This window comes from Vanellus vanellus (assembly GCF_965231255.1).
Source record: "Vanellus vanellus genome assembly, chromosome: 11".
NCBI lineage: Eukaryota > Metazoa > Chordata > Aves > Charadriiformes > Charadriidae > Vanellus > Vanellus vanellus.
The window spans coordinates 1,766,250-1,789,096 of NC_138916.1; the positions used below are offsets into that span (position 1 = coordinate 1,766,250).

Sequence of the window (22,847 nt, forward strand, 5' to 3'; positions counted from 1 at the left end):
TCTCAGGCTGACAGGAAGAACATGTAATTAAGATCTAATAGGACAAGCCTGGACGAGCCCACCTCTAGGGAAGTACTGCCTATGAACTGGATTTGGTGGCTGTTTGGAAGGAGGAGCAGCACCGTGGGTCACTCCAGGGGGCAGTCAGAGGTCACATGCAAAGGGAACGATAGCGAACGTTTTATGAAACGCCAGGAGACTTATTTTTTTGTTCTCCTACTTTTTGCACATGCTCCTGCTCTAGTTGAGTGACAATTTACTAGTTAGTGCTGAAGTTTATTCAGAGGTTTCTGAGTCTTTCTCCTGTGTGTGGCTGCTGGTGGTCTTTTTCCTTTTCTTTTTCCTTTTTTTGCAGCGACAGAGCCCAGTGTCTTCTCTCTGGCTCAGACCAGGGCTCGGGCTCATCCTTGGTGGCTGCAGGGAGTAACACAAAGTAGTGCTGGGGAAAGGCAGGGCCTGGGCACCACTCGTTGATTAGCTCCTTCAGCTTCACTGCTGAGAACCTGGTGTTTATTTGCTTGAGCCTCTTTGTTTCCTGGCCAGGTCCATGGCGTCTGTGTTCAGCATCCCTCCTGCCAAGTGTGTGTGCACTGCTCCACTGCTCTGCCCTCTCTTCTTTAAAATTTGTGCTTCGGCTTTGAAACATTTGCTTAAATTTTTATATGGTGTCCAGGGAGACACCTTTTAAATGTCAGTCACTTCAGGCTTGACTGCGTCCTCTGCTGCTGGCCTGAGGCCAGCACAGATCTACCAGTTCATCCTACGCTTCCTGGTCTTAGGAAGTGTTCCTCCAGCTGATCGGTTGGGTTTAGGTGTGCTGAGATCTTCATGTTGTCATCAAAGCTGGGCGACCTGTAAGGACTTCCCATGCAAGTGCACAGTGGTTCTTCTAATGAAACAAATAGAATTTTAATAATTCAGTTGCCAAAATTTTGCATCTGTTGGGGATAACAGAGAAACTGTCAGCAAAAGTTTCTTATCTACTTTTCTGCAGAAAACCAAAAAGCCACCAAGCCTCTCTCCAGTCAAGCAGGTGTGGTGGATGTTTCCTTCTGCACCGTACAGGTGAATCAGTGTGTGGAACTGGCTTTTGGTGAAATACAATGTGGCTTTGTTTTATGTTGCAAATTTGAGTTAAAAAAATAAGTATTTTTAAGGAGGTTGAGCTTGTGTATCCGATCTTGCTGCCATGCCAAGTGCTCTGCCATGTGTCACCTGACAGATGTAGCTGAACATACTGTCAGTGTGTTTATTTCTATGCCGAAACCCATGGAAATGAAGCCATGTAAAGAAATAACTTCCTGAATAGATCTGAGCTTTCTCTTCGTTTAGCAGCTAGAGAAGAAATCAACTCCTGCAGTGGATTACTGCAGACACCGCTGAAGTAAAGTATGAGGTGCACTTGGTAAAGAGAAATTTTAGCCCAGCTCAAAGTTTAAATGCCTTGCTTTTTGCAAAGAAACTAACTCACTAACAAACACCCTTTTATTTCTTCCCCTCGTTCATCTTTTGCCCTCTCTTCTGTTTGTCTCGTGCTTCTGAACTCGTGAGCAGGCGTCATCAGATCGCCGAGGGGACTGGGAGATCCAGCCAAGCCGGCAGACGAATACCTCGTACTTGACATCTCATTTGGCTGCGGATCGGCACGGAGGATCAGTACAGGTACCTCTTCCTCCTGATGCATACAGCCTTGATGCAAGAATCTGTATTAAATCCCCTGAATTCTCCTCAAATTGCAGTAACATCGCAGTCAGGAGAGCGATTCACAGGCCGGTTGTGTCCTGTCCTGTACGTAATGCTCAAGTCACAGTTTTGTGGGATCCAAGCTGTGATGGCCAACATCGTTACTGTTACCGCTTTAACGAAGCTTTTCCTCCCAGAGCTATTTTGAACTCAGATTTGTCAAATTGCACACAGAAAGGAGTGTATATTAGCGGGTCTGGTCTATAAAGCACCCCTCTATCCCCACTTTGGGGATGCTTTTAGGTAGTAAGAGGCAGCTGCAATAAGGTCTGTTGCATAGAAACCCCATAAATGTTAGGAAAATCACGGAATCACAGAGTTTCAGAGTTGGAAGGGACCTCTAGAGATCATCTAGTCCAACTCTCCTGCTAAAGCAGGATTGCCCAGAGCACATTACTCAGGACTGCATCCGGGCAGGTCTTGAAAACCTCCAGCGAAGGGGACTCCACCACCTCCCTGGGCAGCCTGTGCCAGTGCTCTGTCACCCTCACCGTAAAGAAGATTTTCCATGTATTTGAATGGAACTTCCTGTGTTCTAACTTGTGCCCATTGCCCCTCATTCTGTCACTGGGAACCATGGAAAAGAGCCTGGTCCCCAACTCAAATAGTTGAGCTGTTGCAGTTCAAGCTTGATAGGTGAGGTTCTGGTCAAATTCCTGCTGCTTAATGGAATTCTAGGGGTGTCAGACTGGTGAAATGTGCAGGGGATGGCTGGTGCGAGTAGGCCGTACAGCCACGTCTCTCCAGATGGAGGGGAGACGTGCTGAACTGTCGCTGCAGTCGCAGGGTGTGGTGACCCCGCTCTCTTGCTCCCCGGTGCATTTGCATTTTATTTTTGGATGCAGTGGCAGACCAACACAAGTGTGAGGGCATGGTGGCTGCAAGGTGGGTCTCTGGGTGATTGCACTGTGGAAGGTGGCTGAGCAGAGGATGCGCGACAGTGCCAGACAGCATTAAAGATGGCGCTACAGCTAAATTTTTAAGTTCCTGAAGAGACGGCTTCTGTGTATGAAACCATACCTGCCTCTGGTTGTCAGTCAGGCTCTCTAAGGGAGTTTCTTGCTCTGCTGCCAGAGTAAGATGGCTGCACACGCTAGAGAGAAGATGGAAGAGTCATTCAAGCAAACAAGAACTGTCTAATATTGCTGGCGAGGTGAACTCCTGGGCAGCCTGGGAGAGCTGGCTCTGGTGTCAGACACAAACACTTTGAAAATTGGCTCTGGTGAAATGGGGATTAGCGCCTGGAGTGGGACAGAGCCGAGCTGAGGAGACGGGAAGCGCAGGGTGCCCTTAGGTGAAATGCAGATTAGGATGAAATTTTTATTTATTGCTGATACTTGGTTGGATTCAAGGATTTTTTGGCTTGATGAGCCACATTCCTTTTTTCATTTAAAGATATTTTACTGAGTAGCAGAGAAACTGAAAGATAAGGAGGAACTAATGTATGTATAGCTCTGATCTCAGACACAAGCAGACAGTAAACTGGAGAACTGTTCAAGGTCAGGTTGGATGGGGCTTTGAGCACCGTGATCTAGTGAAAGATGTCCCTGCCCGTGGCTGGGGCGGGGGTGGGGTGGATTAGATGGTCTATACAGGTCCCTTCCAACCCAAACCATTCTATGAATTCAGCCCTCAGTAAGTACAGAGTAGGTGCTTTTAGTCATATTTTTTTTTTGTGCAAGGGGAAGTTTCCTTGCAGAAAGCCGGCATGAGCTGTGTCTCCCCACGAACAGCCCCAGAGTAGCTACAGCAATACGGCAGTCCTAGTCTGAATTTGACTGGGAGGATTGCCTACCTGAGCAGTTTACAAGCCTGTTTGTGCCACCGTAAGCATTAAAATTTTGCTTACCTGCAGCCAAGAACATGAAATCTTCTGCTGTGTGTGGCTGCTGGGCTGCAGATGCTTCAGTTCTTTCTCAAGAGATGCCCCGGCTCATGCTGAACCCTTGGGAGGTTCGAGTGGCCGTTTCCTTTAAGGCAACAGTTGAATTTGCCACATCAAAATGAAGTGGGGGCACATAAAAAAAAAAAAAAAAAAAAAGAGGAGGAAAATCAAAGGCTATTGTAAAATGAAATTTAACAAGTAGTTGGAGGTGTGGGAAGATCACTGGGAATAGCACGATTAAGTGCTAGTGTTTTGCAAAGTTGTGTGGGAAGTGTGAGGGTCTGGAGAACCCGGGTAGGCCTGCAGTGTGATGAGGCTGGGAAGGCGGGTGTGAAGAGAATCCATGAGGTTGTCATTCGAGGAAAGCTCTGAAAACCACGTGAGCTGAGTCCTGACCTGTCTTGGCAGAGATCGGTCACGGGACTTGATCTGCAAAAACAGCAGTTGCTAATAGAACTTAAATATTTGAAACGAACATGGATTTAATAGTGAGGGGATGTCTGCTTCAATGGCTTCCTTCCCTTCACCTGTGGTGATTAGGTCATCCAGAGCCACCAGGAATACTGGGTAGCACCTTGACCATGGGAGATACCTCCTTTTACCTTATAAAAAGGCAAAGAGGTGGAGCAGGAGGGGAACCATACATCATTACAGCTCTGCAGCCAGGAGCAGCTACAGGTGTTCACAGCAACACACAGGAGCCCATCCTACCTTCCAGACGGAGTGCGGACAGGACGGCCGAACTTCAGTCCCATACAGGTTTCTTTGGCAGTTGTTGTGGGAATAGAGCAATGATGAATTATCCAGAAAATTATGTGCTGTCCTGGCAAATGCAGAGCTGCCGGCAGCTGGGGATCTGGATGGTCATGCTTATAACGGAGATGCTGAAGTAAGCCATAAGGTCAGCTGTGAAGCAAAAAGAGATGAGAGACCATATCAGTAGCTTTTGGGTGAGGACATAATTCCAGAAACTGACTGCATAAGGAGGCTCTGGTGGCTCTGGAGTGACTGGCAGGCAACAGGACTGAGTTGCTCGCCTGTAAAGTGTCAGGAGAAAACAATCAATATAATACAGTTTGTGTGCATATATAGGGCTGTCAGTCTTCACACTCGGGGCTACGCCTCCCAAAGCACTGTAGCCTCCTAAAGACACAGGACCTGTGCTGGGCAAAGGAGTGTGAATTAGTGAACACAGATGCAGTCTCCTGCCTGCCGGTCTCCTTGAGATGAACCACCTGGTTTCTTCAAACCGGGCACATGAGTCAAAGGCATCCAAGGAATCTGACAGCCTGCTGAGAGGGTGCAAAGAGACAGGAGCAAACGGAATATACTCCACAGATTTCCCATTCCCGCAGCATCCCTTGTCCAGGTGGGTGGAGACTCGTCATGTGCAAGGGGGCTTCATTAACAGGGCATTTGTTTGTATTTCAGGTGGTTAGCTCGACCAATGGGGAGCTGAACGTGGACGACCCGACCGGGGCACACTCCAACGCGCCAATAACAGCGCAGGCGGAGGTGGAGGTGGTGGAGGAAGCTAAGTACGTTTGCTTTACAAACAGGCTTTCCACTGGTGTGGTCATTAATCCTCCTCCTGGGAAACGAGTGGGGATATTTACCCGTGGTGAAATACTCGATGCTCGTGTCCCATACCCTTTTCCTTGCATATTGCTGCTTTTGTGCATGGTGCCTTCAGTGCTGCTGCTGCTGCTGCTTCTTTTTTACTTCTTGTCGTGGCTGGAGAACGTAACTCTTACTCAGAGCATGTACTGCAAGATAGACAGTAGCAGAAACACCAGAAAATGTAAATTGATTTCAGGAATCCCAGTGAGCGTCTCCTGTTCCGAAAGGAGAACGCACTGTACTCTCATGCTGAGAGTGTAGGAGTAGCTTGAGCACAGCTCAGTGAAGAGGTTGTTGGTCTGAAACTTAACACTTTATTTCTGGCTGCAAGAAGTGGATGCCAGGTATCCGGAACAGTCCTTGCAGGGACGAGTAGTTCTCTCTGTGAATTCTCTTGGTCCAGCCCAACAGAAGCTGGGTGAGAGAAACCAGAAGCAGCCCTTCTGCTGTCAGGGAAGATCGTGCTCCCTCTGAGCTCACCTCTCCTCTGTAGTTGGTGGTCAAGAGTGAGACTGATGTACAAAGTTGCTGCTTTGACTATTTTGGCCTCCTTTGCACACGTGCTGCATCTGGCACCATCATGTCACCTTTTGCATGATCCTCAACATGGGACCTTCTCGCTGCCTCTGAATTAGACCAGGACCCTGGCAGGTCACAGTCCAATCCTGACACTCCCCGTGCGAGGGGTAAATAGGCCCCGGGGCTGCCTTTGAACTGGTTGGTGCTGTGACATTGCCCAAGCACCTGGTTATAATTTGACTGGATGACACTGGTGTCACTTATCTCACGTTGTTTGTCTCGGCCTTTGTGGGAACCTCTCTTAGGAGTGGCTTGTGGGAGGGTGAAGAGGAAAACTGGCAGACATGAGAAAGGGTGTGTTGATGGAAAAGGCCAGTCTGAAGCCAGTGCTGGTTGTCCTGAAGGTCTTCTGCTGTCTATTCCTCTGTCCCTTACGAAGCACTTGTGTGTGGTCTTGCTCACTGGTAGCTGGCCTGGGCGTGATTCTGGCAGTGGCGTGCCCAAGCAATAGATACACTTTCTGCTGCTGGCCAAAGGAGCGAGCCTTGGTTTTGGTGCCGGTTCCTCATCGAGTACAGCAAGGCGGGGGAGATACTGAGGTGCAACTTGCGGATTGGGCAATACTCCTCTTAGATATGGGTAGTGTGCGCTGCAGAGACCACCAGTTTGGCATCACAGGCTCTGTCTTAGTCAAACTGAAGCGGGTCCCCGCCGGGCACGTGGCTCGGGGTTGCTCCTAGGAAGGATGAGGGAGATGCCACCCTTAACAGTCCTCGATACAACAACCCAATGCAAGGAAGAGACAGCTTTTAAGATGGAACCACCTTCAGCCTGTGTCTGCAGCACCTTGTTCAGCGACCCCAGGGTCCAGACCCCACACCCGTGTACAGGGGAGATGTCAGGGCAGGTGAAAAGGAGCGTGCAAGGGCCATGCTGCTCAAGCCATGTCTCGTGATGCGTGGAACTGTTCTGTCTCCCTCCAGCCCTTGTTTGTGTGCCCCAAAAGGGTTTTGGAGGTGCTGGGAAGCAGAGCGCAGGCTGCTTTGCACTGACAGGTTTGGGGTATCTTGTCATTCCCAAGTGTAGTCTGCTTCGTTCCTCTCGCCACAGGGAGGGCTGGTTTCATCTTCCTTTGCATCTGTGATCATAAATCCCCTCAGATATGTGCAGAGAGCAAAGGACTTTTAGGTTCTGCTCTGCAGTAAAGTGGGCTAGAAGGAGCCGGAGCTGGGGATCTGTGCTTCGAGATGAGATGCAATAGCAGAAAGGTCTTTCCCTGGCACTCCCGGCAGGCAGAGGAGCTGTGCAAATGCTTCTGCTTTGGGGTACGCTGGAGATAACGAGCTCCTGATCCCGGCTGTGGGTTTCACTGAAGGGCAGGTCCCAGGTGCAGATCCACGTTCTGGCCCTTCTGCCGCTGGAGCTGCAGGGGACCAGATTACTCTCCTGGTGGCCCCAACCCCAGATAAGAACCTCGTGGGGCCTTCATGGAAAACAGAGGGTGTTTGTCAGAGGCCTCAAGCCCCTGGAAAACGTGGCAGTTCTTAGTGGCGCCATGGCAAGGGCAGAGGTGGTATGAGGGCTGGGGGCGGGCGGCGGGCAGGCATGGTGTGTGTCTGCCAGTCTGCACTGCATGTTTGCATGGCTGCAGTGACATGCTTTCATCCCACCTCTGTGAACTAATTGCTCTTTCTTCCTTTCTGTGTTTTTTCTCTACACTCTCTGTAGCTGCCTGAAAATGCTCAACTTGTGGTGAGTCCCTCTCTCCAGTCCACATGCAAGGGGGAGCGGACCAGACTAGACTGGGGTTGGCAAAATCAAACCGACCAAACCCTAAAAAGGCACAAAGTCAAAGCCAACCCAGAGCTGTTTTGATTTTAGGACCATGCTGAGGACCACATGCAATATTGGGGAGGGTGTGGGCTCTGTCTGAGCGGCCGCATTAGGCCAAGCAATTCGGCTGACCTCTGAACTGGTGGATGCAAAAGATGGATTTTAATCCTTTTCTATTCGGCTTACCATCTCCCCCAAAGTGTTATGTCCGTGGGCAGATGATGTCTAATGGAGTTGGGCAGAGTCGGGACCAGGCTTGCCAAGCGTCTTGTAGGAATTCCTCACGCAGATGGTTACAAAGGGAAAACTCTGCGCTGGGTATCGAGGGGACGGGGCCAGTCGCTTCCTCGGAGAGTTTCCTCTGAAGAAGCACGGGCCAGGGCCTGTATTGTTAGAGAGGATGGAAAAACGTGGCCATGGAGTCCTCATTAGTGACAGCATCCCAGCTAGACCCCATGCTTGGGAGAGGGTGGGTGGGAGATGGCTCCTTTCCAAAAACCCTGCAGCTGCCAGCCGAAGGTGCAGGTGAACTGGCTTTCCAGGAGAGAAGGGGTGGAGGGGTTGGGATTAGCATCAGTCCAAGACCAGCTCAGGCATTTGTAGGGTTTTATCAGGGTTTTGAAGTCTTAGCTGTAAGTGTCCTGGTCTCAAGGTGTCCTGTGGAGGTGTGCCCTCCCTCTCTCGCCCCTTGGGGAATCCCAGTAAGCGGAGGACCAAGCGGAGACTCAGATGAGGAGTTTGTAGGTCGCAGGGAGGGCTGGTGGGTAGGACTCCCTATGGAGCGAGGTGACAAAGCCCGTGTGCGGCGAGGAATGTCCTTGTTGGATGGGAGACTGACCGCCTCTGCCCTGCTCTCCATAGGCATTGCCTCCGATACCTCTGGCATCTCTGGCTTCTCTGTATGTCGTAGTCTGGGGCTGTTCTCTTGGGCATTGTCTGCATGCAGAGAGATCACGTTCTGTAATTGTCAGCCTGCCTTATTCTTTTATTTTGGTGTTTTGCCTCTGCCTGTCTGAACTGCCAGGACTTCCTTTCCTGAACCCTTCCCTGGACCTCTGAGTAACAGCCTAAAAAGACAGTCATAAGGAAAAACACCCAGAAGACAGTCAGCTCCCTTCGTTCGGTGCCCAAGGAAACAAGTGCTGCTCAGCCCTCTTCTTCCCTTACCCACTGCATGCGAAATCATAACTCGTGCATTTTCCATCCTCTCTCCCCATAACGTCCTCCCCCTTACTCACCATTGCCCAAGTCATGAAGGAAGGTGGCTGCTGTGGGAGAGAAATACTGTGACAGGGTACAGCAGAAGAGGGTGGCAGATGGCCCGGGACAATAAAACACAACACCAGTCCTGGGGAGTGAGCGGTGAGAGCGCCAGCCAGGCAGAGGAGCCTGGGTTAGGTGGTGCTTCAGACTGCATGCTGCAAATGTCAGGCTAGGTGGGTAGTGATGGAGTCATCACAGGTCGCAAGGACAAGTGCTTTGCGTTTTCTCTTGGCTCACCTCCAAACTGGGCCTGTTTAGGAACCTAAAGACATATTGTGTACGTTGAACTTCTCCTGGCTATTAGTCTGTGCAGGCCAGAGGAACGTGTGGTGGGAGGTGGCCCTCCTCTTGCTGTGGCTGTTTGAGCTTTCCGTGTTGTAGGGGGTTTCAGTCTCCCCAGCAGACGATCTGCGGTGGCAGGCTTGGCTCATGGGGGGTGGTGGTGGTCACCCATCGCTTTTGCATCCCGTAGTAAGGCTCGTGCATCCAGGGGCAAGCACCTTTCTGGGGCGCGAGTGAGAACGAATCTGTTCCTCCAGCTCTGATGCCAACATTTCAGAGCCATGAAGGACCCAACGGAAAATCATTTGGAGAAGTTGCTACAGTGTTTTTCAATGCTTTTTGTCTGGCTCTTGGTAAAAGATGCTTGTAGGAAAAAATGTTCTTTGCATACTTACATCCACTCTTGCTGCTTAGCCAGGCATCCCTTCCACCAGCCTGAAAAAATAGTCTTTCAGCATGACCCAGCCTTCTCCGGAGATGGCTGTAACGGCAGAAAGAGAAAGACACATAGCTCAGGAGCAGAACTCGCACAGAACAAACACCTTTCTGCTGTGCAGAGGATTCCTGACAGTGGGCTGGAAAGGTAGATACGCCTTAAACACCAAGTAATTCTGTAGGAAGCCAGCAGGACTAGAGAACTTGGGCGATTGCTTTCAGTGTATCCCACAAGTGAAACCACCACTCCTCACGGTTCAGCTGCGATGGGCGTTTTTCTCCCCACCTCAGCCTCCACTATCCATCCTTCTTGCTTCCCCTAACCCCCGGGCGCTGTGCACCTCCCTTGCATCGGATGGGGGAAAAAGCAGGGGTTCTGCATATTGGCACTGAATGATTTGTCCAAGGTGGAAGCTCTGGTTATCGTGAAAGGTTCAGTAAAGAAACCTGGTCCCTGAGCCGAGATCTCTTTGGAACTTGTCTTTTTAGTGAACGGTGGTGAAAAAAGTGTGTCTTGTAGCTGGGAAGAGCAGCCAGGGCTCGCCGTCCCAGTCCACCCCCTCCAGGGTTCGGACAGAGGGAGCAGAGCATCTGGATTCTTGTTTCACTGCTTTCCCAGATGGCTCCTTGTGTTCCTGCCCCAGTCGAGCTTCAGGAGGGAGACAGCCCGGCTCGGGGGCTGCGCCCCACTGTCACCCACAGCCTTTGGGTGGTGGAACCCCCCCTCCCAGCGTGCAGCTAACTTGCCTTTGCTGGTCTACCAGTCCAGGCTGGTGGTGTCGGCCATCCACCAGCATCTGCCGACCTTGCTGACTGTCCCACGGGACAGCAGGTCTGTCTGGGCCTTGGGCCAGGCACGCAGAGGTGCTGTTGCATGCGGCTGAGCAGAGGGAAGCCCAGGGTGGTGGGGGACCTTCCCCGGGTGCTGAGCGCGGGACTAACTTGCCTTGTCCTTTGTGCCCCAGGTGCTGCTGCTTCTTTAAGAGGAAACGGAAGAAGACGGCTCAGCGTCACAAGTGATCGGTGCCTCCTGGGCCTTGCAGGAACCACTACGCCTGCAGCTCCTGCCCTGTCTCACTGGAAGGGGCTTCTCTTTAGGGGGGAGGAGGAGGCATAGGAGGAAGAGAGAAAAAAAAACAAAAAAAGTGACATTTTAAACCAAAAAAGAGAAGAAAACGTTCCAAAACAAACCACTGGGGTGGATCTGCTGAATGGTCTCCCTTGTTCACTCCAAGCCTGAAGCTCCTTTTGGGACCAGGACTGTGGCTGGCTCAGGTCTTGGTCGCCCTGGGAGGGGGGCTGGCTGGCTGACCCTCCTTCCCGTTGTTTACGGCGAAGGCATCGTTCACGCAAACCTGAGGACTGTGCTTAGTTCCTGCTCACTTTCCTCCCCCCCCACCTCCCCTGCGCTCTCTGCTCCTCGGTCCTCCTCCCTCCTTAATTAAGTGAAGAAATACCATAGGCTCGATTGGCTGTCGAGAGGGCAGGAGGATGCGGTGTGGGCAGGAGAGTTGCCTGGGAGAAGGGCCTGACTGCTGCAGCAGTAAGAGACGGGTTCCCTTTTTGGCTCCTTGGGAACAGTTACACTGTAACGTGCAAGCTGTGAGAAATTTGCAATCTACTGTTCCAGTTAGGTTTTTTTTCCGGCTCCCTTGACACCTCCCTCCTCTGACAGTAACAGAGCAATGTGGATTGTTTTAAAGAAGCTGACGTCGTTGCACTTTTTATTATTTTTAGCATTTACAGATGCACATTGTATCTGTGGATATCTGCGTGGCCACGCGGTGCCAGCGCAGACAGACATTCAGCTGGGAAGACGGTGGGGTGCAAAGAATGCCCTCCAGTGGGGATGTCGATGACATCCCCATGACCCTCGTGCCAGTCTGGGGTTCCCAACGCCTGCCTTGGGCCACGCGCTGAGGAAAGCATACTTGAATTTTCAATCACCCTTTCTAGCTGCCGGTGAATGTCCCTACCATGGTTTCCTACACCGTGCCTGACCCAACCGGCCGGGAGACGTGAGGCTGTAGCCCGGTATTGGCAGGAGGGAGCAGCGTCAGCTTTGCTGAGCTGGAGGAGTTTGCGCTGGCTTAAGAGGTAGATCTGGATTAAGGTGACTGGGAGGCAGCCGTTTCCCAAAGCGTAGGCGTTTCTTGGTGTGGGCAGCCGGGCAGCCTTCTCAAATCCCGCCAGTAGGGTGGTTGTGAACATTCTGCAAGAAAGCGTTAGCAGGAGCAAAGCTTCCCCGGCAGGGGAGAGGATACTTCACTGCCTTAACACTGATTTCGTCTCCAGATGGTCAGATAGGTTTGACTGGAATAGCCTTCACGTCCTCTCTGCGAGCGTGGGTCTGGGGCACGTTGGGATGCCATCATACCCTGCAGGAGAAGCCACGGTTCTCACCCACCGCTTTTGAGCCAAACCAATAACTAGCAAAGGGCTTGGGGCGCTTTGCACACATGTAAAACAAAAAAACAACAAAAGAAACCAAACTTGCATCCTGCTGCAGCGTTTCCAGACTCGAAGGAGGCTGAGGCTGCCCGGGGGTTACTGCAGACGTGGCAGGGCTCTGGGAGAACTTGAGCAGCTTTTGGGGAGGCGTGGATAGTTTCCTTGGACTTTTGTCTTTCCACGTGACACCTGACCAGGCTGGGACTGTTCACTTGAGGGACTTTGCTTGTCATAAACTCGGGCCTGGCTCATCCCACATGCCCCAGACAGCATGAAGGGAGGAAAGGGAGAGACTAGATCTCATTTTTATTTTTTTAATGATGATCTGTGTAGCTTGGAGGTCACGGAGCAGCACTCATGAGAGGTTCGGTTCCCCTGGCTGGGCAGAAGCAGGAGATCATCCTGGGCAAGGAGCTTCTGGGCTTGCTCTTCGTGCATCCCTAAAGCAGGCAGACACTGGTGTGGTGCCAGGGCAGAAAAGCCTCGCTTCCTTGCCGGGATCCCCATAGGGCATCTCTTCGCCATTCTCCGCTGCGTTCTCTCCATGCCTTATCCTGACGAGCGTGGCTCGGAGGCACAGAGCTCCTGCCCACCAGGAGACGTGTGCACCTCCCTTCTCGTTCTGCAAAGCGCTTTCCTCCAGCCGCGCCGTGGGCCGAGGCAGGAAAGGGACTGCTCACCTCCTGCAGGCATGTGCCGGGTCACTTCGCCCTCTTGTCCCCTCCTGCCAGAGGAAGGACAGGGACCGTGGCCGCGTTCCACCCGTCTCTTTCCGAACTCTTCCGCTGACAGTGACCCCCAGAAGCCTGGTGTCTCCGGTACAGGTGATCCCCTCTCTGCTGTGGGAAACTGTGGTTTGGCATCTTGGGAGGGGGGGGAAAGGGGCACAGGCGCTCCCTGGGGAGCGGTCCTGCCCACTGCAGATGGAGCCGGGCCCTGAGACACTTCTGTTGCTGCCCTCCTAAGCCCCACTAAGTGCCTGTCACCAGAACTCGATTCCTTCTGCATCTCCTGCCGTGTTTGGTCATTCCTCGCTGCCTCCAGTCAAGGAGCAGCTTGTAGTTGCAGCATATGTAAGTGTTTGCAGGGTGAGGGAGGGCGGGGGGGAAAAGGGGCCATCTCAACAGTTTTTGTTCTTAAATGGGGGTTTTTTTGGTTTTTTGTTGTTTTTTTGTTGTTTTTTTTTTTTTTTAAGTGAATGTATTTGATTGTTTAGAAACTTTCCTTGTTTTTAAGTGGGTTGGTTTGAAAGCTGTTTCACAGTGACCCACTACCGCTTCTCTCTGGAGATACGATGTTCTTTTAATCCTACGATGATGTGTTTGTAGGGGAGGACTGTCCCCCCACGGCATGCTGGTAATGCTCACTTGTACCAAGCCCTCTTGCACTATAATCGTACGTTGGACTCTTCAAAAGGGCAAAAATGTGGGGTGAGGTGGGGTTTTTTTAAGGAAAAAAAAAAGGAAAATAAAGCAGGTTAACAGCAAGTCCTGTGCTTGAGGAATCCGCTGTCCCCAGGGAGCTCGGAGGTGACTAGGAGACACGAGCCAGACTGAGCCAGCCATGCGGTGGTAGGAAGCAGGGCATTAAGCCTACCTGGGCAAACTCTCCTCTCCTCCCGAGAAGTCATTAGCAGCTGGGAGACCCCAGGGGCGCGAGGGGAGGGCACGGTGGGGGGCACCCAGCACTGTGCTGGCCTCCCCAATGTAGTTCTCCCATGGTGCGGCCCACCAACGTTGCGATGCAGTCTTCTGAGGTATCAAGTGAGATGATTATTATTTTTTTTTCAATAAAACATTGCACTGCTGCATTGTTCTCCATGAATAGATGTATTTATTACCTCTTCCTGACAACACGGCTTGTATTTTCTTTTCCTTTACTTCTGTTGGGCTCCCCTGGTAGCCCTCCTCTCCTCTGAGAAGCTTGGAGCCTTGAGGGGACGATGCACAGATTGGGAACTTACGGGACCTTCTCACTGCTTTGTGCTTTACAGCCATGGACAGTTTAGCCCTACAGAGCTTGGCCAAGGCACGGTGGCACCGATTTCTCTTCTCCCTGTGCCTGCACGTTCCCGCTTCAGGCATCCTGTGTAGCAGAATGGGCTAAAACATTAGTTACTTAGAACACAAAGAAGCAAACCACCCCAAAACCTGCTGTCACATGGTCCCCGTGTCTCTGGAAGAGCGTCTCCAGCTGCTGCTGTAGGCATCAGGCGTGCCTTCCCCAAGTGGAAGGGCATTGCGTATGCGTGTCTGCTGGCCAGGGGACAGCAAGGGGCTTTGGCTCCAGCCTAATCCCTCGGCACATGCCACGCTGGCAGCCATGCCAGCGGAGGAAGGTGGCAGTGACCCAGGCCAAACCATGGTTGCCTCAAGTGCCACCTCCCTCTGCACCTCTGTCTACTTCTCTTCCGTAGAAAGAAGCACTGTGCCGCTTCTGTGGAATCAACAGGCAGGATCGCGAGGTTTTCCAGCATGCAAATAGCTGCTGCTTATTTATTCTCAGCACAAAGAAAAGCATTGAAGGAGATGCCACCTATTAGCCAAACACAGCATCTTTTAAAAACAGCTTTCAGGGTATCTAGGCAGGGAGAACACCTGCAGTGCGGTTCCTGCTCTTTAAAACTGCTTCACACTGGAATCTTTGCCAGGACACTTTTTCTCCTTCCATTTCCCAGCCTTAAACGTAACATTTTTAGCATGAACTTTCATTTCCCGTTCCCAAAAATTAGTCTTGGGACACTCGTGCTCTGAGAAGGAAGACAAACCTCAACCTTTCTTTCCCTGGCCCTTGGAAACATGCATCTCCACCAGGCAGTTCCTTTAAAGGTTTCTACATTAGGCAGTTAACACTGATGCACACCTGTTTGAGCAGACACACACAAAAAAAATGTCATTCCCATGTATTCAACTAACTCCGGTGTGAACAACTGTGCTAAAGTAGATATACTGTGTTCAGTTTTGGGTCAGTCACTGCAAGAGTGACCTTGAGGTGCTGGAGCATGTCCAGAGAAGGGCAACGGAGCCAGTGAGGGGTCTGGAGCACAAGCCTGATGAGGAGCGGCTGAGGGAACTGGAGAAAAGGAGACCTTATTGCTCTCGACAACTACCTGAAAAGGAGGGTGTAGCAAGGGGGGGTCGGTCTCTTCTCCCAAGTAACGGATGGTTGGACAAGAGGAAATGGCCAGGGGAGGTTTAAATTGGGTATTAGGAAAAATTTCTTCCCCAAAAGCATTGTCAAGCATTGGAACACGCTGCCCAGGGAAGTGGTGGAGTCGCCATCCCTGGAGGTATTTAACAGATGGGTAGATGTGGTGCTGAGGGATATGGTTTAGTGATGGACTTGGCAGTGTTACGTTGATGGTTGGACTTGAGGATCTTAAAGGTCCCTTCCACTGTAGACGATTCTGTGATCAGCACCTGCAATACTGCGAACACTTCTGTGTGCTTTCAGCCTGACCAGATCTGGTACTTATGAGAAATTTGGGCCTCTCAGAAGACGACCATTCTCTCTCACTTTTCTTTAGCTTTATCACACTGCCTCACCCGCTCTTCAGCCTTGCACTGGAAAGGGGGTGGGGGAGGGGGGGGGGGGGAGTCCCAGGGGCTCCTCTCCCCTCAGGACAAGACTATATCTTTGCAGATGGAGGGGGGGGCGGGCTGCACCAAGCGCAAGGCCGTACGCTGCCGGGCCCGGCGCAGCGAAGGGCCCTGGGGGCGCCGAGCTGTCATTTACTGTGTCCCTTTAGCGTCCCCCCCTTCCCCTGTGTTAGCACCGTTTTACCGCCGGGGACATAACCGCCGCCCCCGCCGCCGCCGCCGCCGCCGCCGCCGCCGCCGCTGCTTCCCGCCGCCGGCGCGCGCCCCCTCAGCGCCCCCAACGGCGGCACCGCGCGCCCGCCCCTCACAGGCCGCCGCCCGCGCCCATTGGCCGGCACCACCCTGGCGGCCCCGTCGCCCCAGCCCCGCCTCCTCCTCCACGTCCGCCAATCACCGCGCCGCCCCGCTCCTGATTGGCCGCGCCGCGGCTGCCGAGCGAGGGGCAACGTGGCAGCCGTCCGACCGCTCCCGCCGGCTCCGCCCCCTCCCGGCCGGAAGGTGCCACCCCTACCCCCCCACTGTCCCCCTTTCTCCCGGGGGCAGTTGGTCGCGCCCGGGAGGCTGGAGCGTACGGGCGGGCAGGGCGCGCGGCGGGCGCGTACCACTGCGCGGCGGGGGGCGGGGGGGCGCGGCGCGGCGGGCGGGGCCGGATGCAGGCGGCGCGGCGGGCGCTGTGGCCGGGCTGCGAGCGGCGGAGGATGAAGGTGCTGGTGGCGGCGGCGGCGCTGGGCGCTGCCCTCCTGCTCCTGTTGCCAGCCGCCTCGCGGGCCGACGAGCGCAAGAAGGGGCCCAAGGTCACCGCCAAGGTCGGGCGGGGCGGGACGGGGAAGGGCCTGGGCGGGCCCGGCTGGGGCGGAGGAGGCCTGGGGTGAGGGGGGGTGAGGGGGGTCCAACTCGGGACGGGAGGGGGGGGCTTGAGGTGAGGAGGGCCTGGATGGGGTCGGGGGGGGGCCTGAGGTGAAGGAGGCCTGGGGTGAGTGGGGCCTGGATCGGGTGGAGGAGGCCTGAGGTGAGGGAGACCCTGCTGGGGTGGGGTGGGGCCTGTGGTGAGAGGAGCCCAGATTGGGGGGGGGGGAGGGGTAGCCTGGGGTGAGGGAAGCCTGAGGGAGGGGAGGGGGCATGAGGTAAAGGGGGGCCCAGATGGAGGGGGGGGACTAAGGTGAGGGAGACCCAGCTGGGGTGGTGGGGTCCTGGGTTGAAAGGGGCTTAGACGGGGTATGGGGGGACTGGAGTGAGTGGGGGCCTGGATGGGGAGGGGGGAGGCCTGGGGTGAGGGAGACCCAGATGGGGGGGGGATGTCCTGGGGTGAGAGGGGCTTAGACAGGGGGGGAGGGCTGGGGTGAGGGAAACCTGAGGCGAGGGGGAGCATGGGGGGGACGGGACCTGGGGTGAGGGGAGTCCTGGGGTCAGTGGGGCCTGTATGGGGGGGACTGGGTTAGAGGGAGGCCTGGGGTGAGGGGGGCCTGAGGTGAGGGAGACCCAGATGGGGTGGGAGCGTCCTGGGGTGAGAGGGGCCCAGGCAGAAGGGGGGGGGGGGAAGTGGGAGGTAAGGGGGGACCCAGCCAGGACAGGGGAGGAGCTGAGGTGAGGGGGGGCTGAGATGAGGGAGACCCAGCTGGGGTGGGGGAGTGGCTGGGGCGAGAGGAGCCTAGACAGGGTAAGGGGGGGCTGGGGTGAGGGAAGTGGGAAGTATTTGGGGGGGGGGGGGGGGTGTGTGCATGGGGTGAAAAGGTGCCCAGATGGGTTGCGGGGTGTCTGGGTCAGAGGGAGGACTGGAGGGGGGGGGGGGGGGGGGGGGGGGGGGGGGGGGAGCGGGCGCTGGAGTGAAGAAGGCTCAGATGGAGATGGGGGGGCTGGGGTGAGGGGAGCCCAGATGAGGTTGGGGGGTGGGGGGCAGCTGGGTGGGGGAGGTCTGGCCCAGGGAGGTTGGGGCTGTTGGGTCAGACTCTCGGTGAGGGTGGAGGGGAGTTGGCCCGGCAAGGTGAGACTGGCTCTGCTGATGCTCCCCTCTAACTTACCTTCACCAACCCCCCCCAAGGTATTCTTCGACCTACGGATTGGGGAGGAGGATGTGGGTCGTGTCGTCATCGGGCTCTTTGGCAAGACGGTGCCCAAGACGGTGGAGAACTTTATGGCATTGGCCACTGGAGAGGTGAGGGGCCAGTGGCTGCTTGGCTGGCCCTCGCTGACCCCCCTGGGAGGCTCCTGCTTAGCAAACTGGGGCAGAGTGGGATGGAGGGAGCTCCACTCTGTCCCTTTGCCTCATTCTGTTTTCTCCCTCCCCACCCCCAGAAAGGATTTGGCTTCAAGGGCAGCAAGTTCCACCGTGTGATCAAGGACTTCATGATCCAGGGAGGAGACTTCACCCGTGGAGATGGCACTGGAGGTAATTTGTCCCACACCAGCCCAGGGATCCAGGCGCTGTCTTGAAGTGAGACAGTGGCCATGCTCCCAACCCACTGCCTGCTCTCCCCCTGGGGGACCAGTGTGGAGTTGGAGCATGGTACCACAGCGGGGACGAGTGGGCACACAGCTCGTGGAGACCTGGCCTTAAAGCAGAGCTCGGTGCTGGGGAGGGATGGGCGCAGTGGTACCTGGTACCTCAGTGTCACCTGTGTAACCGTGCCCTCTGCCTGGGGAGGACCTGGAGCTCCTCACTGAGAAAACTCCCCTCTGCAGCAGCTGGTGCCTCTGCCGGGCATCCTGGCCTCCAGGACACGTTTAATCTGGTAGCAGCAGAGTTAAAACCTTCCACCAGCACTTAGCAAATATTAGTAAAGTTGACAATAGCAGCATTCGGGCTTGTAAGCTCTTATCAGGTCTGCTGTCACACAGCCTCCTGCTCCAGTCCCTTGAGGGCGTGATCTCTCCTGCCCAGCTCGTGGGAAGCTTTTACCTCCCTCAGTAGCAGGTAGCTCATGGTTCCCTGCAGTACTGGTAGTTAGTGTTCCCCTCCTCTAGATGTGCTCATTCACCCCACCCAGCCTGCAGAGAGAGCCGCTGTCATCACCTCTACCCTGACATAATTCCATGAGAGCAACACAGGCATTTATTTTTTTCTCCCCCTTAGGAAAAAGTATCTATGGGGACCGCTTCCCCGATGAGAACTTCAAGCTGAAGCACTACGGCCCCGGCTGGGTGAGCATGGCCAACGCCGGCAAGGACACCAACGGTTCCCAGTTCTTCATCACCACGGTGAAGACGCCGTGGCTGGACGGCAAGCACGTGGTGTTCGGCAAAGTGCTGGAGGGCATGGTAAGGGGGTGGTGGGTGGTAAGGGGGTGATCGATTCCCAGGGGGAGAGCAGGACAGGGCAGGTGCTGCCCAGGCAAGCTGGCTGGAGGCAGAGCGCTGTGGAGAAGGGTCTGGGAGGTGCCTTCTGGGATGAGGAGTGCACTGAGCTGGCTCTGCTCGTGCCCTGCATTGCCCCGCTCTCATGCCTTTGCTGTCCCCAGGACGTGGTGAGGAAGGTGGAGAACACTAAGACAGACAGCCGGGACAAACCCCTGAAGGACGTCGTCATCGCCGACTGCGGCACCATCGAGGTGGAGAAGCCATTCGCCATCGCCAAAGAGTAATCCACCCTCCGGGCTCCGCGACATGGCGTGGGGCCCTGCGATCTGCAAAGGGACCCGGCCGTGAAGGGCTGCGGGCCTGGGGCTGCCCTGCTCCCACCTCCGTGCGTTTCCCTCTTGTCCCTGGGGTGGGTGAGCAGCAGCAGAGCTGCTGTGCCCCGCTGCCCGGCCTCCCCCTGCACCCTGCCACCTTCCAGCAGGCAGGATGGGGCGCTGGCTCCTCTTCCCATCACTTTTGTAAGAAGCACATGCGCCAATAAACGTGACCAATGTGTTTTTTAAAGAGTCGCCTCTCATGCTCTTGGAGGGGCGCAGATTGCTTGACATCCCTCCACCCTCCAACCCCCTTATTCCACCTTTCATCGAGCCAAGAACGCCGCCGCCACCGCGCTTGGCCCTGGATTTGCTTCACGGAATTACCGAGTACAGCAATCTTTTGCCAATCGAGCCCGATTGATTTATTGCACCAAAGTCTGGATGCTGAGAGGTTTTCCAGCATGGTTCAGCCTCCAAGGGCTCCTACCGTGACCCAAAACCAGCAGGGCAGAAGGTGGCAGAGCTGCCGCTCCCAACAGAGGCATGTTGGATGGCGGTGGGCGAGCAGCTCTGGCCTGGAGACCACCTGTGGCTCCCACCATACCCCCTTGCCTTCTCCCACCCAGTTTTCCTGCCCCAGCCCAGCTCTGGGTGCTGCACGGAGGTTGTTCTTCCCACAGGGATCCTTCCTGCTGCAGCCCTGGGTGCTGGGTGGGTGCTCAGGATCCTGGTGGGCACGGGGCTGGAGGTGCTTCCTGGTGGGGGCCGCAGCTCCAGGGGAGGTAGAGACCCTGCAGCACCCCGATGAGGACGGTGTTGGGGAGCAGGTCTGCAAGGAAAAGGGGGGAGCTGGAGAACTTGTTTCACTCCCAGGCCCCGTTAAAGGAAAAACACATTTTGGGGGGATCTTTTCCCTTGGAGGCTTTGGGGACCACCACCTCCCATCCTGCTCCTTACCGGTGCCCAGTGGGCGTGTGTACGGGTCAGTGCAGAAGCCGATGACGGGCCGCTGGGAGGGCAGGTGGATGGTGCTGGGAAGGGAGAGGGGACATCAGCACTGCGTGAAGCATCCCCCTCTCACCCTGTGTCACCCAGCCAGCCGCCAGGCCCCTGCTTGTCCCTGTTGTCCCCAACACTGTTTTGGGGTCCTTAATACAGGTAAGGGGGACAATCCCAGCACCCTGTGGGATAAACTGGGTGCTGGCAGAGCCCAATGGCACTGTTTACTGCTCTACTCACGGTGGGCTGGTGGCCTTGGGGTCCTGCTGGCACCGCCGCACCTTCAGGAAGTCCAGCACATCCTGGGGCAGCTCCTCGTTGTGGTAGAGGACACCCTGCCATGCAACCAAGGCGGGGGGGTCAGCACCCCAAAAAACAGCCCTCCCAAAGGTGCCACTGGTTGGCGCCTCACCCTTATGTAGAGCTCCAGGCCCTGCCGGCGCTGCTCCAGCACTTTGGGCATCCAGTTGGGAACACGGCGTGGGGGGAAGTCGGGGACCTTGCATGTCTTCTTAATCTAGGGTAGAGCATGGGGAGACCATGGCAGCACGGACCATGGAAGAGGAGAAGGAGGAGGCTGCTCCAGGGAACTGGTGTCTGCTCCCCATGTCCACCCCACCACGGGGCTGAGGGGGGTCTCACCCGCTTGTGCAGCGCCTGGAACTCGCTGTAGCGCTTTGCCACCGTGTGCCGCCGGCCATTGCACAGCACCTCCACCCTGAACACCTGTGCCGCGGGTCAGCCACCATGGTCTCCATCCTCATCATACTCCTCCCGGGGCAGGCAGGGGCTTGCAACTCCCCCCGCCTTGCCCCGCACATTCCCCACCCCACTCCCGGCGAGGGCACTTGGGGAACCTCCTTGGTCAGAGGGAGACCCCCCCCAACCCAACTTCCCCTCTCCGAGGAGGGTGGGGACCCCCTGGGGACAGTCAGGGACCTCCATCCTCTCCACATCCCCACCTCCCCCCATCTCCAACCCTGGGCAGGTGGGGGCACCCCAGAGCAGGCAGGGACCCCTGGGGACATTCAGGGACCTCCCCACCCTGTAGTGTTCCCCGGCAGTTGGGGACCTCCTGGGGAAGATTGGGAGGAGGGGGGCATAAACCCCCATCTCTCACTGTAGAGTAGATGGGGACAACTCCTACCCCGGGATAGATGGGGACACCCCCACCCCCTCCCGACCCCCCCCACCCCACACCCTCCCCCCCCGCCCGGGGACACTCAGGACACTCAGGGACATCCACCCTTGGGGGCAGGTGGGGGATGCACGACCCTGGGGGTAGATGGGACCCCAGGACACATCCCCGGGGGCCTGGGGGGCGCAGGCAAGAGCCCCCCAACCCCTGGGGCAAGTCGGGGCACCCCCAGGCAGGCGGGGACCCCTGGGGGCAGGCAGTGACCTCCAAACCCTTGGAAAAAGTGGGACGCCCCCCCCCCTCCTCCCCCTCCCCCCAGGGTAGGCAGGACTTCTCCGGAGACTGGGGGCCCCCCGGGACAGTGACACCCCCACCCCCCCCTTTCTCTTTCAAGGGCAGAGGTGGCCCTGGCAGGGACTCACGGCAGGCAGAGACCCCTTGGGGCAAGTGGGGACCCCCCCGGGGCCACTGGGGGACTGCCAATCATTGGGGCAGAGGGAGATACACACACACACCCCAACCACCCCCCGGGGGAACTTGGGGACCTCCAATCCCCAGGGCGGGTGGGGACACCCTGGGACAGACAGAGGCCCCCACCGGAGTCAGACAGGACCCCCAGACCAGGGACAACCCCCCTTCGAAGGCAGAGGGTCTATGCCCCCCCGGCAGGGGGGGGAATCCGTGGGGACAGGTAGGGACCCCCCACCCCCCCCTCCCTGGGAACCCCCTGGGGCAGAGGGAGACATACACACACACACCCCCCGGGGCAGGTGGGGACCCCCTGGGGACAGCCAACCCCCCCCCTCCAAACCCCCCCCATAGCCCGAGGGTGCCCCTCACCGTGTGCGCTTTGTCGGGGCTGCGCGGGGGCTCCGCCGCCGGGATGGAGACGGCGATCATGGTCACGGTCACGGTCACGGTCACGGTCCGTCGTCGCCACTGCCCGGTGCCGGCGGAGGGGGCGGAGGGGGGACGGGGGCGGCCGCGGGGCTCTGCGCCACCGTCACCTCCCGCGGGATCCGGTGCCGGGGTCAGCCGCGGCGGGGGGGGGGGAACGACGACGACAGAGGGGACCCTAAAGGAAAGGTCCTGCTGCCCCCGAGCTCCAAACCCAGAGTGGCTTTTTTTTTGGGGGGGGGGGGGGGGGGGGGTACTGAGCCTGGAGGTACCACAGGGATCCAGCACAACAGGGACAAGGGGAAAGGAAAGTGGGAAGTCAGCACAAGCTGTGTTTTCCCTTTCCTTTTCTTTTTTGAGGCAGAAGAAGGAGTATCAGTTCTGATGAAGTGTCCGGGGGGGGGTTGAAGGACTCAGAGATGTCCCTCGGCTGTGTGGGGAAGGAGCATCCCACACCCTGCAGAGGCTCCACAGTGGCTGTTGCGTCGTCCCCCCCCCCTTCCCACCAAACCACAGGGAGTGGGGTCACCACAGCAGCCCCCGCTGAGCTCAGATCCTAAAAACAGCCCAGA

The 22,847-nt window shown here is 56.1% G+C and overlaps 3 protein-coding genes across 4 annotated transcripts in view; 2 read left to right on the top strand and 1 right to left on the bottom strand.

Annotated features, from left to right (window-relative positions):
• Window positions 1–11,450, top strand: part of CSNK1G1 (casein kinase 1 gamma 1) — a 64,530-nt gene extending 53,080 nt beyond the window's left edge. Inside the window, exons 10-12 of the mRNA XM_082488613.1 lie at window positions 1,555–1,662; window positions 5,060–5,166; window positions 10,546–11,450. Of these exons, the coding sequence (XP_082344739.1) occupies window positions 1,555–1,662; window positions 5,060–5,166; window positions 10,546–10,600 (270 nt within the window). The 3' untranslated portion in view covers window positions 10,601–11,450. The remainder of the gene's footprint in view (window positions 1–1,554; window positions 1,663–5,059; window positions 5,167–10,545) is intronic.
• A 4,815-nt stretch (window positions 11,451–16,265) lies between these two features.
• Window positions 16,266–19,490, top strand: PPIB (peptidylprolyl isomerase B). The gene is made up of 5 exons (XM_082488783.1): window positions 16,266–16,436; window positions 17,669–17,782; window positions 17,923–18,016; window positions 18,701–18,885; window positions 19,086–19,490. Exons 1-5 carry the CDS (start codon window positions 16,281–16,283, stop codon window positions 19,206–19,208), a joined length of 672 nt encoding a protein of 223 aa, XP_082344909.1. The 5' UTR covers window positions 16,266–16,280; the 3' UTR covers window positions 19,209–19,490.
• Window positions 19,491–19,617: 127 nt separating this feature from the next.
• SNX22 (sorting nexin 22) lies at window positions 19,618–22,310 on the bottom strand. Of its 2 annotated transcripts, XM_082488825.1 has the most exons (6): window positions 22,219–22,310; window positions 20,883–20,966; window positions 20,653–20,757; window positions 20,481–20,575; window positions 20,199–20,272; window positions 19,842–20,070 (listed from the first exon to the last, which is right to left on the bottom strand). In XM_082488825.1, the coding sequence occupies exons 1-6, from the start codon at window positions 22,276–22,278 to the stop codon at window positions 19,961–19,963; spliced, it is 528 nt and encodes a 175-aa protein (XP_082344951.1). In that variant the 5' UTR covers window positions 22,279–22,310; the 3' UTR covers window positions 19,842–19,960. The 2 variants fall into 2 exon arrangements, with proteins under 2 accessions (XP_082344950.1, XP_082344951.1); XM_082488824.1 differs by having other exon boundaries at window positions 19,618–20,272.
• Window positions 22,311–22,847: the final 537 nt, after the last annotated feature.